The sequence below is a fragment of the Vigna unguiculata genome, chromosome 1, assembly GCF_004118075.2.
Source record: "Vigna unguiculata cultivar IT97K-499-35 chromosome 1, ASM411807v1, whole genome shotgun sequence".
In the NCBI taxonomy this organism is placed as follows: domain Eukaryota; kingdom Viridiplantae; phylum Streptophyta; class Magnoliopsida; order Fabales; family Fabaceae; genus Vigna; species Vigna unguiculata.
Window position 1 is genome coordinate 40,671,682 of NC_040279.1, and position 15,786 is coordinate 40,687,467.

The following is a 15,786-nucleotide window of genomic DNA, read 5'->3' on the forward strand; positions in this document are numbered from 1 at the left end:
AAGAAACCAACCTTTACTCCTCGTGAAGTCATATTTTTATTGAGCTCCACCAGACAAGCAATTCCCGTGGTGTCGATATTTGTAAGACCTACATTATTGGGTGTGTATAAAATGTTATAAAAGTTCGAAATCATTCGAGATGAAATGTTAATAAGTACTCACTTGAGGCATCTATGATGACGTGATGGAAGGTGTTTTCTCCTGCTTTGCCTTGCTTAGCTTTTTCATTGGTCATCCATCTCTCAATCCTTTGAATATGTAATGTGATGAACTCAGATTTTGAGTAACGTATGAAAGAAGCAAAGGGTGGTGTTGACAGAAACATACCTTTCCTCCACAAGATTTGCGTTTGCAAAACAAAGCCATGCAGATTTTAGAGAGACGATGAAAAGTCCGGGGGTGTTGAGTGCCATTGGATACTGTTGAACATCGCCGAATGAATCGGTTCCTGGAAGTCTTCCAATAACCGCTATAGCAGGTTGAATTGAGGTTACAATTATCTTCGCGAATGAAATCGTGATCTGCACTATAACGAGATGTGTTAGATTTTCAGAGAGAGTTTCACTAAGGAGACACAACACCAATAAAATATGAATTCAACTGCATAAAGTATTGACATTACTCTCAATCCAAAATTTTACGACAATAGATTTATGGTTTTTATCCTTATACAGTGTTTTTTACTTTCTAACCAATGTAAGTGCTCTTTACTTTTTCATCTCTAACTAATGTAAGACTTAAAATGACACTTGAATTTCTAACCATATGTACCATCATCAACCAATAATAATACTGCATACTGTCTCAGAATCAGTACTACTGTGATAGGGAAATTGTTTAGTCAAATTTCTTTTTAAACTTAGTAGTTGTTAAAAAAAAATTATGCCTTCAATTTACTTGACATGCACAGTTCCTGTATAGGTGCATCCAACCCTTAAAGCATAGTTCTAAGAAATAAAATGAAATAAAATTTGAATTCATGTTATTGTTAATTAAAATAACTAATTCAAAACCATTTCATTTGTCTTATGAATTACTTCTTAGTTTCTTATGTGTGTGTGTGAATGAGACCGGAGGTAGTATTTTATATTTATAACGAAACTGTATTAAACTATTGACAATATTTTGAAAAATTAATGAAATTCAATTTTGAAGTATAGTGATAAGATTAGGTGAATTAAAAAGAGAAACAACTATAAAGATCGTGAATTCAAATAAAGATAATAAAACAAGTAATTTAGGATCATTAGGAGAAAAATAATATTTTTGCTAGTTCCAGGGACAATGTGTGTAAAACACACATTTTAAAAATAAATTAAGAATTTCTAATTAAAAGAGTTGAGATAATACAAAAATTATTTTATAAATTATGTATTCAATTTATGATATAAGATTATATATTAAAAGGAATGATAATACAATTTTTATATAAAAAATAAATACTATAGGTCATACATTTTCAAGGTTCCAAAATAAGTAAATAAATGTCATCGTGTAAAAGCAATAGTTTTCATTCAAGGTAGATGTGAATTAGTTTAGGTTTAGACTTCAAATTTTCAACTCTAAAACATGACTAATTTACTGAGTATTAGAATGAAAAATAGGATGAATACAAAAGTTATATTTATTTTTACAATTGATTGAATAAAAAGTTATAAATTCATTTTGATATATTAAACATTTGATTTATTTAATAAAATTCTAATCAATCCATTAACTGTTTTATGGATTTTAATCCAATCATAACATGAAAAAATTTAAATATATTTTAAAACTATAATTTAAAAATAATTGAAAAAAGTATAATAAAACACTTTTTCAAAATTTAAAAAAAAAATGTAAATTTAAGAAAAAAATTACCAAAATAATCAATTTAATTAATTTTAGTTCATAAAGTATTGGTTAAAACATTTAGTATATTTTGATTAATGACGGATAGATTTGATTTAATCAAATTTATAATGTTTTTGTGATATTAGGTGAATGATGAATAAATAGATTTATCTCATCTTAAAAATTAAGGGTGGCAAAATGTGTCAGCAGGATCCGTTTTGACTCGTCCCATTCTTGGTGTGCCAAAAATGGATCAGATAAAGCTGACTTGTTATTGAAAAATGGGTTTGACACGACAACCTGTCCCGCCTCAGAGTCTGTGCACTTTTTTTTGTTTAATTTTGTTTTAATTTTTTATAAATTTTTGTTTATAAAATTTGTTTATATATATATATATAAATTTATTTATATAATATAAAAAAATTATTTATTTTTAATTTTTAAACATAAAAAATTAAAAAAAAGGGTCGACGAACTGACTCATCAGTTTAACGGTCTAGGCAAACCTGACTATAGTGTGGGTTAACTGATTGATGGGTTAGAAACTTTAACACGACTACACTTTTTTTTTGCTTTTTTTGGTGGACTGACAAGCTAACTAAAGTAACTTGCTTTGACAAGCATATTTAAAGTCTGGACTTTTAAAATAAATAAATAAATAGTTTGAAAGCTTTTAAATAGGTCAATTTTAAGAAGTTATATAAAATATAATAATAATAATAATTTGTTATACTTATTCAAATGAAACTTTTTCAGCTAAATATAAGTTTTTCAATTATGTCATTGAATTAAGACACGCATCATGACCATGGGCTAGATATATATTTTAAGGCTAAAATGTTCTCTACTTTTTGGTGTCAGCATTCTTTTTTGGTTAATTCAAAAGATTCTTAATATCATTAATTTTTTTATTTCAAAATAGTCAAAAGACAACAAGAGACGCTCTTCGTTAACTTTAAGCTACTTTATAAATAAAGTATTTATTCTATTTAAAAGTAACGAGTTTTGACTTTTATTTTTCTATAAAAAATGTTGTGTTAAAAAACCTCGAAATTTTATTTTTTTATCTTTACTTTTAAACTGTATATATGTTAATAAAAGGGTTAGGTGACCTCTAGATATTATTTGTTAGGGCCTAAGGTATAATATTAATGTATAGTATTTTTAAAAGTCCCTAAAATGAATATTATTTATTTGGTAATGAGGATAGATATATTCGTGTATAATTTAAGTTAGCGAAAAGAATTGTTATATTTAGTATAGTTGTATTATAATGTTATCCATATGAATTATATATGTTTGAACATTTAATATATAAGTTAAAGAAAAATATACCCCAACTGCGAGGCCTATTTCCGCAGAAGCAAACAAGACTCCGAAGAAGGCTCCAGCACAAGCAAGGAAATCCATTTTATCAACCTTCCAAATTTCACAAGCTTTTTTTAGGTCAATCAGTCCTGGAACAGCCGAAAGAATTATTGCTGCTAAGATTGCTTTCGGAGTGAAATACAAAAGCCCTGTCAAAAATTTAAGTGACAACAGCACGGTGAGTGCCATCACTATGTTCGACACCATTGTTTCTGACCCTGCATTGTAGTTCACAGCAGTTCGTGACAAAGACCCTGCATCGTTAATTTCAACTTTGTCATCACCAAACACTATATCTTCTACATCAATTCCTTTCTCTCAATCATACAAATATATACCTGATGCAATATAGCAAGAAGTTAAGGATCCAACAATGTTCATTATGCCCCACGACACCACTTCTCTGTTGGGATCAATGCTGTGTCCTTTTAGAGATGCAAATGATCGTCCCACAGCAATAGATCCCTATGGTTGAACAACAAAAAGTGTATATTATACGATATTTAAAAGACTACATATAGATTATAGTAATAGAAATAGCCTTCGTACCGTGAGTGAAATAATAGCAATGGTCAAGCCTATTCTCATCAAATGACCCACAACTTTGCTATCAAATGTTAGCTGATTGAAGGAGCTTGGATTCAAGCTACCTCCTCCTTTGATTGGTCCCAACACTTCAACTCTGTAGTCCTTCATTTGAGGCTTGTCCACATTTATTTTGTACGCAATGATAGAGGATACGATAATAGAAAGGAGAGGAGCAACGTGTGACAACCAGATAAGTTTCTTGTTCCTTTTACCCTGTTTCGATTGTTTAGTGTTAGTAACATTCTAGTCCAAACTAGGAAAGTAAAATAAAAGTAGCAGCAGTGCTAACCAGGAATCTGGTGAATAGGATGAAGCATAGGAAGGAGAATCCAATAACGAAGTTGTAGGGATGCCACGCTGACTGCAAAACAAACAAAAGGAATGATTAATGAAGTTTGAGTTGTGATTAAATTGAAGGGTTTGTTTAATTTGCAATTGATCTGTGTATCTAATTACTTGGTTTTTGAAGGATGTCCAAAGAGATTTGAGGACGGAAAATAAAGCAGTTTTGTTGGTGAAGTTAACGATCCCGAATAATCCTCTCAGTTGTTGTAGTCCAATGCCCACTGCAGCTGCTGCCAAGAACCCTACGATCGTCGATTGGGAAATATATTCCACCAGAAAACCAAACCTGTAAAATGTCACACAGGTTAAAAACAAATAAAAAACCAGAATTATTCTTCTTTAAAACTCTGACACAATTTTAATATTTTGAGATATACAAATACGTAAATTTAATATTTTAATTAAATTTTGTTAAATTTATTTAATATTTCAAATAAACTAAATAAAATATAGTTAAAATAATTAAACTTTAACATCATTCATTATTCTTGTGTTTTTATATTTTTATATTTAGTTTACAACTTGTTCCAAAAAAAAAAAACAAAAAACGTTATAGCTTGTTAATCGAAATTTAGTTTTACGTGCCAAAATTCATATCCATGACGTCGTACAAAATAACTCATTTCTTTATTTTATTCAGAATCTACATACTGACAACCTTAGAAAGTATATACGGAATCCAGTGTTACATATAGTACTTAGCAAAATAAAATTAGTTTACACTTGGCAAGTTCTTTATTATTATATATTGTAAAAATATTAAAAAAGGAATAGTATTACAATATAATAATCCATGTTGAGGGAACATAATAAAACGTTAGAAGAAAATATTGACCTTAGGTGCACTTAAATAGTTTCGAAATATATATTCTTTATCATACTTATTATAACTTTCAAGACCTTATCTTTTTTATGCATTTTATAATTTCGTAATTAGAGGTTGTAATTAAGGTGACAATAGGTTGGACCTTCTCCTCCTTGCTCCTTCTAAAGAGTTTATCCTGGTATCTATCTCGTTACCTATTTTGCCATCTACATGAAAAAGTTATTTTGATACCGTTTTCAATTTTAACTTCCATTTGACACCAGATTTAATAATAAAATATTTTATTAATGTTATAAATATATATATATATATATAATATTATAATAAAATAATAATATTTTGAAGTGTTAAATGGTAGTTAGAGAAATTTTTTTTTTTAAATTATTTAAAAATAATTAAATATATACCCAAACAAAAATGAATCTTAAAATATATTAATCTAAATAAATATTTTTAGGGAAATATTAATATGAATAAATTTATCGTTTAAAAAAATCAAATAAATTGATCAAAGTATAATTTCGAAAAATTAATATATTTTAGAACAAATTTAATTTTCCAAGTATAGAAAAGGAACATTAATATGTATAAACTTAAACTATGTTACTCTTACTAATAACTTTATTATAATTTTCTTAAAATATCGAAACAAAAATTAATAACAATAATTATAACATTTGAAAACATAATATCATGATCATCCACTAATAGCGATTAAAATACCTTTCAACAAACTTTTTTCATTTTTTCATCTAGTGGTCACATCACATTTCACACACAAACCACAAAAATAACTTTGCAATTAATGAGAAATAATTATGACGATAGATATATAAGATAGCACACTGACCTAAAGAGGCCGAAAGCAACTTGAAAGATGCCAGCAAAAAATGTGACAGTGAAAACAAGCTTATTGTATTCAATAGAATCATGAATCGGAAGTTTCAATGTCTGAATCATTGAGGAAAGTAGCAGTGAATCTACAGATCCAGGTCCAATCACTATTTCCCTTGAACTCGCTAGCAAAGCATAAATAAGAGGTGGAACAATTCCTGTATCTGTGAAAATCAGTCATCATCATCATCATCATCCACTCACACCTTAATTAAAACCACATTCATTTTACGACTCCTGTCTCAAACCTTTTAACCAAACAAACTATGCAACTTACAGAGGCCATATTCTGGACTTAGCTGCGCCAATGTTGCATTTCCCATACACTGTAACAACGTTGGATATAGTTATAATCATAGTTAACTAGACATTAGTTTGAGATATGAGCATTTATAGTATGTGTTGTGAACCTGAGGAATGGCGAAGATTGCAAGGGTTAGCCCGGCCATGAAATCGCACTTGAACTTTTGAGCATTGTAGTCTTGGAATGAAGCAAGAATGGGAAACACGTTCTGGAAGAAAGCAAAAGCGCGTTTGGAAAAGGGCTGGTTCCTGAGAGAAGAGAATGTGTTTGGTTGAGAATGTGGTAAGAGGATGTCCTTGACGTTGTCCAGAACCTGACGCAGCATGGAGGGTGGATCTGGAGGATTTAGCACCCACTGAGACTGATGAGACATGTTGGTCTCAATGTCCAAAACCTCTTCTAACGTGCTTTTGTTTGAAGCTACCATCTCTGAGTTACTAGAGTTCCTGCACATTTCAGGAACCTAGTGCTGTCAGAGAAGGTGCTTCAGTTCTTCACACTTTCTAACTTCTTTTGGACGTGTATTCTGCTTATTATATTCACAATCAAGGGCAAAATGTTTGGACCAGGGAGCTTCAATTTTTCCTTTTGTTTAATCCACAAATTGGAGCATATATGAACCTTTACTCGAATCATCTTCGCATGTGAATATTGTTTTTGTATTATTTTATAGAAAAAAGATTCATCTTTCCTTACAATATATCTTAATTATTTTATCAAAAAATTAACCAAATTATTTGTGCATTTGAGGCTTATATATGAGGAAGAATATGCAATTGTGAACAGAATTTATTGAAGTGATTACTTAAGTTAGTAAAGTCCACAAAATTGAGTGATATTTCCTATTTACAACAAGTAAAAAGATACTATTTTATAAGTAATTATTAAAAAAAGGTTAAAAATCACACATGAAAATTTATATATTACAAAATTTTGAAGAACACTTCTTGTGATTCCAAATGCGTTTTATTTAACTTTTTGAATTGATAAAAAAGAAGTATTTTATCATTACTTTAATGAGAACCATAGTTTGAATAGGTTAAAGTAAAATATTGAAATTATAATCAATTGCTAAAATAATATTTTTATCATTGTGACAACATGAAAACTAAATTTTACTTTTTATGAAAAAAATAAAGGATTAAATATATTTTTATCTTTTAACTTTGATCTTGCTGAAACTAGAATTAGTCCCTTTTTAAAATTTTAATCCAATTTAATCCCTCAGTTATAGAAATAGATAAATTTATTCTTTTTAACCAAATTTTATTAAATTTATTTAACGTTTCAAATACAGTATTATAATATTTGAATGTGTTTATATCGTTTGACATATTTTTGCTTCAATTAAAATATTAAAAAAATTTGGTTTAAAAAACTAAATATACAATAAGAAACTAAATTAATTTAAAATTAAAAAAAAACTAATTCTAACTTTTACTAAAAAAAATAAAGAAAAAAACATATTTAACCCAAAAATAAACTTAGAATGATTTATTTTTGAAAGAAACTTCAATGAATATATCTATAGAAAAAATCGTTTCTTGTTAAATAAACTTTATAATATTATAGTAGTAAATTATAAAAATGTCAAAATGAGTTTGTTATGATTTTTTTATATTATATATATGAATGCTAGCTGTGATAACGAGGCAGTAAAAAAGAAGTGAAAAGAATATAAAGAAGCGGCGCAATGAATCTAATTGATTAATAGAGTCTGTGGAGCCATTATTTTAAAAGTTTGGTGAAAATTGATATGTGTCTCTGAATTTAATGTTGAGGGCGATTACACATTAAATATATTTATTAATTTATTTATATTATCCCGTGCACGTGGTTACCGCTTTCTAATTACAATAATATTTTTGAAGGTTTCGATAAAAAAATATATGTTTACAAAATTATAAAATTAATAAAAAAAAAATTGCCTGGTAAAATGCCAAAAATCTCATCTATGCTCAAAGTTATCAATAACATTATTTAGTAAGCAAGTGTTCAAATAAAGCATTCAAATGAGTTAATTGTGTTTCGTATGCTAAAAGAACACACAAAAAGGAGAGAACAACTAAGATTATGTCCATGATTAATCATATGGTACACTCTATTAACTTCATTAAAAAATTATTAACGAATTTATGATTAATCATATGTAAATGATTAGTAAAACAGGCTGGCGTAATATTTCAGTGTGACCTAGCAACAAGTAAAAAAGAATCTCGCAATAAGAAAACACCACTCATCTATTAAAATAAAACTTATTTTCCTTCTCACTTATTGACAAGCCGTTTCTGGTTAAATTAATATTAAAATTAAAATAGTCGAAATTAAAATGCAATAAATATTTGTGAATAATAAATATCATTTAATATAGAAATAAACAACCTTTTATTTGTAAGAGAAAAAATGAATATATAAAGATAGTAAAATAAAGTATTTTTCAATATGAATCTATATATTTATCGCTATCAGCATTAAAAGAAAAAATAAAATGCATGTCCGTTCTTGATGCTGAAAGAAAAAAGGTCCATAAAAAGATATTAATCTATATTTCAATTTGTGGAGCGTGAATATGCCTACTTAAGCAATTAAGGAGACACTTGCGTGCTATAAACAACTCTTTTTTTTCACTAATTTATTTGTTCTTCATATATATATATATATATATATATATATATATATATATATATATATATATATATATATATATATATATATATATATATATCGATTAAGTTTAATTTTGATAAAATAACTATATAAATATCAGGTTAATTGAACTTTTTTCAACATAATTTATCAAATTAATTATTTTCATATGTGTGGTTTCAATTAATTAAATAAAACTCTTATACTTTAAAATAAAAGATAAAAGTATATTTAACCTTTCTAAACTTTAATTTTTGTGTAAATTAATTTTCAAATTTTATCTCATTTACCATATTCAAATTAATAGTTCAATTTCATTATTTCTATAAGTAGCATTTAGAAATTTAATTTTATTCTCTTTAATATTTAACGTTTATTAAATTTTAAAATATTTTTATATGAAAAAGAAAATTAATAATAAACTATTGAAATTCAATGTAAATTATTTAACTAAAAACATTAGAAAAAATAATTTATAAAAAAATTCGAGGTGTATATTTCTAAAAACAGTGAAATTTAGGGATAAATTATACATAACTAAATGTATAATATCAGTGGTAAATATTAATACAGTATTTTAAATAATAATCTATATTCTTGACGCTGTATATCTTAACTATAACGTAATCATTCTGAATTAAATATATATCTTTTTTTATAAATTTGTACTAATTTTAACTTAAATAGTATTATAGATGTACTAGTTTTTTTCTTATACATGGCTGTAAAATTCAAATTAAAATTTAAATAATAATTCAATAATATCTTAAAAAATAGTTTGTGTTATAATTAAAATTAATATAACATATTTAATATTATATTCAAAATTTTCTTTTAAGAAATATATTTCAGTAAAAATTATTGTATTATAATAGTAATATGTCGTTTCAGTCACTAAAGTAACTTTTTAAAAACAACGACATACAGCAGTGTTGTTAATTATTTTTTTCCCTTGTATGTGATTAATTTTATTTTATTTTCTGAACGAGGTAAAATTGTTCTTTATCTTTCCTGTTTTGTAACTATTTAGCCTTTCGTGTTGAACTGGGCTTTTGGGCCTCAAAGCCCAACTTCCCACGTAATAGTGTCCCAATTCCTTACGGGCTTACAAGACCAATGCTTCTTTCTCTGGTGGTAGCCTAACATTCTAAAAAGAACACTGTTTTTAAGAATAAAGTTTTTAATACACTTAATAATTATTTTCAGTAATTGATTCAATTTATAAAATAAGGAAATATTTTTATTAATTAAATTATAAGATTCACCAAATTTTGATGATTTTCATTAAATTTAAGCAGGGAAAGAAAATGTGTTTTATTATTAGTATTTAAAATTGTTATTATAGAAATTAAAATTTGTGGAGCAATTAAATTTATTAGATTTTAAATTATCTAGACACTGAACTATGAAATATTAAAATACCATTAAGTTTTTTTCTGCTTTTAACACATTGCGTTTAATTTGTGAAAAGGTTGTAAAAATCTTTCTCAAATGTTCTTATAAATATAATTTTACTATAACATTTCTGTCTTCCTTTAGTTTATTAACTAAACAAAAAGCTATTTAGTTATGAAACTGATTTCTAATTAGCTTACAAAAATAAAGTGGCATATATTTAATTTTTTAAACTTCAAAAAGAGCAAATAATTGTGTCTTATATTATGTTTACTATATAGATATATATTATAAAATATCTAAATAAAATAAATTGAAAAGTTGATTTTATATATTACACAATAATCAACCTATTGTCATTTCACCGGTAAAAGAACTTTTAAGGTTTGTTATTTTGGGCTTTAAAGTATGTTGAAAGTCTCATGTCATAGTAGAAAATGTTAATTTGATGTATATTGTCTTTTAAACATATGTCAATTAATGTTTGTTGAGGAAGGAAAACATTCGTTAATTTGTGAGTTATTTTTTTAAATTTTGCACCAATATTTTTATCCATTAAAATCATAAAAAAATAATATATAATTTAAAAACACACCACAAAAATTTATAGAAATTTTAAAGTAGTTTGAGTATCTTAAAGGTACAAAGCATGGTTGAAAAATACTACAACACAAAAAATATATTTTAGAATTTGTGATCATTTTGAAGTTTTTTATTCTAAAATCTTCATAACTCTGAATCTATGACCAATTATAAGAGTATTTTTTTTTTTATCAACATAGTCAAAGAATTTACATAATTCAGTTATAAGAGACATCTTATTTCTATAATGCTTAACCACTTAACGTTGCAAACTTAGGTGAACCGTATACACTAATGTGATTGATAAGGCTCCGTTCTTTTGAGAGGAAAGATTAGAAGGAGAGGGAGAGGAAGAGATGGAACGAACTAGAGGGTGAAGTTGATGCTGTTCCTTTTAAGGGATTAAAAGGTGATTTTAGAGTAAATTAAAAAGTGAAATTCGTAAAAATTTGTAATTGAATTGAGTGATGTGACATTAAAATAGATAAAAAAAATGAGATTACCAAAATATCCCTAATGTTAAAAGTAATATAAAATGCTATATATATCATTTAGAATAATTTATTTAATTTATATTAATTGTGTGAAATAATAAAAATATATATAAAAAAATGAATAATCAAATTTATTTAGTATGAACATATTTTTTAATTTGATAATGTTTGTTAATAATATAGGTAACGTTTTTTTTTCTTTTTTTCAAATTTTATAGAATTATATATTGTTTATATATTTTTAACTTTTAGATTTTTATATGTTTATTAATAATAAAATTTTATTTATTTTTATTAATAAATTAAAACTAAATTACATACATTTATTTGTTAAAAAATTAAAATCGATAAATATTAATAAATTAAGTAATCTAAATTTTTTAAAGTAAATAATATTTTTACATGGTGCGTAGAAAAAAAACATATTAAAATTGAAAGACACGAATAAATAAAAGTTATTCTTTTATTATTTTATTAAATGATTAACAAATAATTCAAAACAAAATTTTATTGGAAAATTTATTAACAAAATAATTTAAAATTAAAAAATAAATTTATGTACAAATTACAAAATTAAACATACAAATAGTTTTTATATATTAAATACGATTAAAATAAATTGTAAAATTAATTTAAACACGTGTAAAAAAATGACGAAGATAAAAGAGTTAAAAAATAAATATAACGAGGATAAAATGATTGTATCTATCACCTTCTAATCTCTTCAAAAATAGAGGGATGAAATCTTTTAATCATCAGTCTATTTCATCCTTGTTATTCCTTGTATTACTCCAAAAAGAATCAAGTGATCATCTTTCGTACCTTTTTTTCCAATCCTCTTAATCAGTAAATTCTCTTAAAAAAAAGGACTTATAGGCTGAAAAGTTTTGTTTGAAATTAAAGGAAAATAAATTTTATGTAACAACAAAAGATGCATCTCCTATACGCTTATGTCTGAATCATCGGTTTCCAAAGACAAATAATATTCATGTTGTTGGGTGGACAACAATAGCAGCGAATGTAAGAAAAGTAAAGAGTGAATTTGATTATAATGCGAATATCTCGATTTCATAGAACATAAATCTTCTTATATGTCCAATCAACTTAATTTAACCCTCCTTTTCGTGTTTATCAAAATTTAACTAACTTTTAGGTATAGAAAGAAGCAAAATAAGTGAGGTCCAACCACATTCATTAGTGTCACAGCCAAATCTTAAACATGATCCAGCTCTTAAACTACAACAATACAACACTAATTAACTTCTTTCAATGTCTTGCCACCCACTACTAATTAATATATACTACCCAGCTTTTACTTATCTTGATGCCTTTGAGAATGAAATATATCGTTCTTAATTTTTGTTTAGCCAGTTCTTTAGTAAGATATACATATGGTATACTTACAGAAAGAAAAAGTAAATAAATTTTATATAATATAATATGAGGAGCGAGATGAAAAACAAAATGATATATAATAGAGGTTTATGAAAAAAAAAAAAAATGCATGTGTATAATTGATCGTGTGCTACCTACCTATAACATATATCATGATAACAACTTGATCTCCACAATCAACGGTTGAGATGAGATCTTTCACTTTTTTGTTATAGCTTAATTAAAACGAAGTAAGCATTAGGATTGACACCTCAAGTTTATCTTCCACCATTGCTTCTCACTCACACACACTCACTCGTGCGTTCGTGCGTGTTGTGTCAAGTCTGAACTCAATTCCATTCTTCAGACTCTCTCTCTCTCCCTCTCTGTTTCTTGGAAGCAGTAGTGTTCATATCTCTCCATGGCAAACATGTTCTAACACAAAACAACACGAGAGGAGAGGAGGAAGAGGAAGGGCAAGAAGAAGAAGATATGCTACTTGGAAAGCGCCCTCGCCCACCGATTATGAAAAGAACTACCAGCATGAGTGGTGGCATGGCCGTGGAATCGCCGACAACCGACGAGGAACTCGTCTCTGATAACCCTCACCATCATCATGAACCTAACATCAAAGTCGATCCACTTCTTGTTGCCATGGAAAGACATCATGAATTGGTGCCTCAAAATCTTTCTGAGGCCAAAGGGTCATCTTATGAATTATATGGGCAACGTTCGATGGGCATGGTCATACCACTTTCCCCGACAACCTCAAATAACCCTCGTCACAGTCACAACCACACAACAAACACTGTCATAAACACTACTTCTCACTTTCTTCGGACTTGTGGCCTCTGCAAGTGTCGCTTGGCACCCGATCGACGAGACATCTATATGTATAGGTATGTGCATGTATATTGGGTTTAAGGACGCTGGGTTGTGGTGATTAATGATTAATTTTGTGAGTGAATTTAAGAAAATGGTTTGGTTAATTTATAGATGTATATATATTTCAGGGGGGATACGGCATTTTGCAGTTTGGAGTGTAGGGAGAAGCAGATGAAGCAAGATCAGAGAAAAGAAAAGTGGAAGGCAGGGTCTAACAAGGAGCACCACCGTGCATCACCACCACCCGCCAAGCCTTCCACCAAAGGTGAAACGGCTGCGTGTAATTGAACGTCATTACAAAATAATAAACATAATTAATTAAGGTTAGTATATATTTCAAGAGGCACCTAAAACCGGTTCCTCATCAACAAGCCTATTATCCCCTATATCTATCTATCTTCTCTCATGGTGCCTCCATATATAGTTCTTAATTTCACACCTATGGTACTAATTCTTATTCCCATACTTCTGATTACCAAATTGTACGAAAGGTGTGCTAAATGTTGCTGTATTATTGCCTATGTCAATTTCAATATCTTTCAATATCTAAATTCCCCCCTATATATGATCACATGTCTTTTCCTGGTGTGGTTGTTGTTGCATTTAACTCAAACCATTTCAAACATCTGCAAATGGAAAGGGGGAGACTCTATTAATTCTTACCATAGTGTTGCTGGTTTTTTCTTATTCACTTAAAACGATGGTGAATTACATATTTTTCTCGAGATAGCTTGAACCAAAGACTTCATTCAACTAATTAACAGATATTATACTCTTGAAGAAAGTTTATTATTTATTTCATTCTCATAATAATAATAATGTCTCAATAATGCAAGTTGGTTTAAGTACAAGAAGCTTAATTTTATTTAAATAAAGTTGCCTACGTATTCAGATTATTAATAGGTCTTAAAAAACTCAATCCCTTTAAACGCGAGTTTACTTATTCAACCTATAAACTGATTGAAGCATAATTTTTTAAAGCAACCCCATATCAGTATTATATAAGTATTAGTAATAGTAACGCTGCTAATATGCTCTACAGTGTGAAACATTTTAGGGAAACTTTGATACATGATAGTGATGACGGAAACATGAGTTCCGGTGTTGATATAATAATCGTAAATAATGAATGAGTGGGAAGAATAAAAATGATGCAGTATACATCAGTGACATATTTTGAGTGTTTGTGACGTAGTACGGTAACACCATATGTCTAAACTTATTGCGCTACTTTTTCAAAGTGGTAAACCTAATGGAGAGGCAGTTGACAAAAATAAATGAAACAATAACATAAATGTTGGACCTACATTTAAATCGTAATAGCGATGGACATCAGGTACCAAACAAAAACAAGAATCTCAAGTGTTTATATCTATTGATCTCCCTAATGGTAGATCTGAGGGGCACGTAAGCATGCACATTCTCTCTTGTTCTTTTATTTTTTTTTTCTTTTTCTCCGAAATAACTAAAAAAGTTCAATGAATGAAGGAGATTGATGGTACATCAATCAACTCAAACATAATCCTAGGTAGATCCATACGTGAACTTCGGTAGGTGGTGATGCCAAGTAGCAGCACTCTCCTCCTCCTCTTCTTCATGAAAACATTCTCGTCATGAGGCATGTAATAATACTAAAGAATTACAGAACATAGTGGTATATGTTTAGTTAAATTAATGTAGTCGATGATGGAAGTTTGAAAAAATGAGAATAGGACAAGATGTGTAGAATTATGATTGAAACTGAAACAGACTGAAATGGGGTTTTGTGGTGAAAGGGAAGGGTGTAGGGACAAGGGGGGGTCCTTTCCAACACAGATAAAGTCACAGGTCTTTTTGTCACAATGGGACCGATGGAGTACTCTTCACATTAATTGGCCATTGTTGCTATGACTCTACATGCATTGCTGAGGTCCCCCCATTAGGGTTTATTTTGAGATGATGGAATAATGCATTGAAGTGATGATGCTTGATGCTTTGTATTTTGGCTGGAAAGTGAAAAAATAAAAGGAGGCAACAAAGCAAAAAGGTGTGAGTGTGAAGCGCACTAGATGTGGTAATAAATTAGGGTTCACTTTTTAGGAGGCCCACAGGAGGAGAAGGAGATACCTAGTTCAAAAACCCCATCATCTCATTTTAAACTGCGGTCCAATCATCTCATACTTGAATCACAGACACAATCTCATAATGTTCAGGCAGATGTAGATGGCAAAATCTCATATTTAAGATTCTCTTTCCACCCTTTCTTCATTGCT

General features: G+C 28.2%; 2 protein-coding genes across 2 annotated transcripts; one reads left to right on the top strand and one right to left on the bottom strand.

Moving 5' to 3' along the window:
* Nucleotides 1-496: 496 nt before the first annotated feature.
* On the bottom strand, nt 497-6,612 carry LOC114165881 (early nodulin-70). Its single transcript, XM_028050537.1, has 9 exons — nt 6,265-6,612; nt 6,132-6,180; nt 5,811-6,018; nt 4,246-4,420; nt 4,079-4,150; nt 3,751-4,002; nt 3,540-3,666; nt 3,169-3,455; nt 497-526 (listed from the first exon to the last, which is right to left on the bottom strand). Exons 1-9 carry the CDS (start codon nt 6,610-6,612, stop codon nt 497-499), a joined length of 1,548 nt encoding a protein of 515 aa, XP_027906338.1.
* Nucleotides 6,613-12,914: 6,302 nt separating this feature from the next.
* Nucleotides 12,915-14,105, top strand: LOC114179089 (FCS-Like Zinc finger 5-like). The gene is made up of 2 exons (XM_028065341.1): nt 12,915-13,548; nt 13,663-14,105. Exons 1-2 carry the CDS (start codon nt 13,142-13,144, stop codon nt 13,820-13,822), a joined length of 567 nt encoding a protein of 188 aa, XP_027921142.1. The 5' UTR covers nt 12,915-13,141; the 3' UTR covers nt 13,823-14,105.
* Nucleotides 14,106-15,786: the final 1,681 nt, after the last annotated feature.

Excerpts from the sequence above, each read along its gene's own strand:
- LOC114165881 (XM_028050537.1), bottom strand. The coding sequence starts at position 6,612 with ATGTGCAGGAACTCTAGTAACTCAGAGATGGTAGCTTCAAACAAAAGC. Across the intron at positions 6,019-6,131 it reads AAGTCCAGAATATGGCCTCT|ATACAGGAATTGTTCCACCT; the intron begins GTAAGTTGCATA and ends TGATTTTCACAG. Across the intron at positions 3,456-3,539 it reads TTCTTGCTATATTGCATCAG|GGTCTTTGTCACGAACTGCT; the intron begins GTATATATTTGT and ends TTAACGATGCAG.
- LOC114179089 (XM_028065341.1), top strand. The coding sequence starts at position 13,142 with ATGCTACTTGGAAAGCGCCCTCGCCCACCGATTATGAAAAGAACTACC. Across the intron at positions 13,549-13,662 it reads CGAGACATCTATATGTATAG|GGGGGATACGGCATTTTGCA; the intron begins GTATGTGCATGT and ends TATATATTTCAG.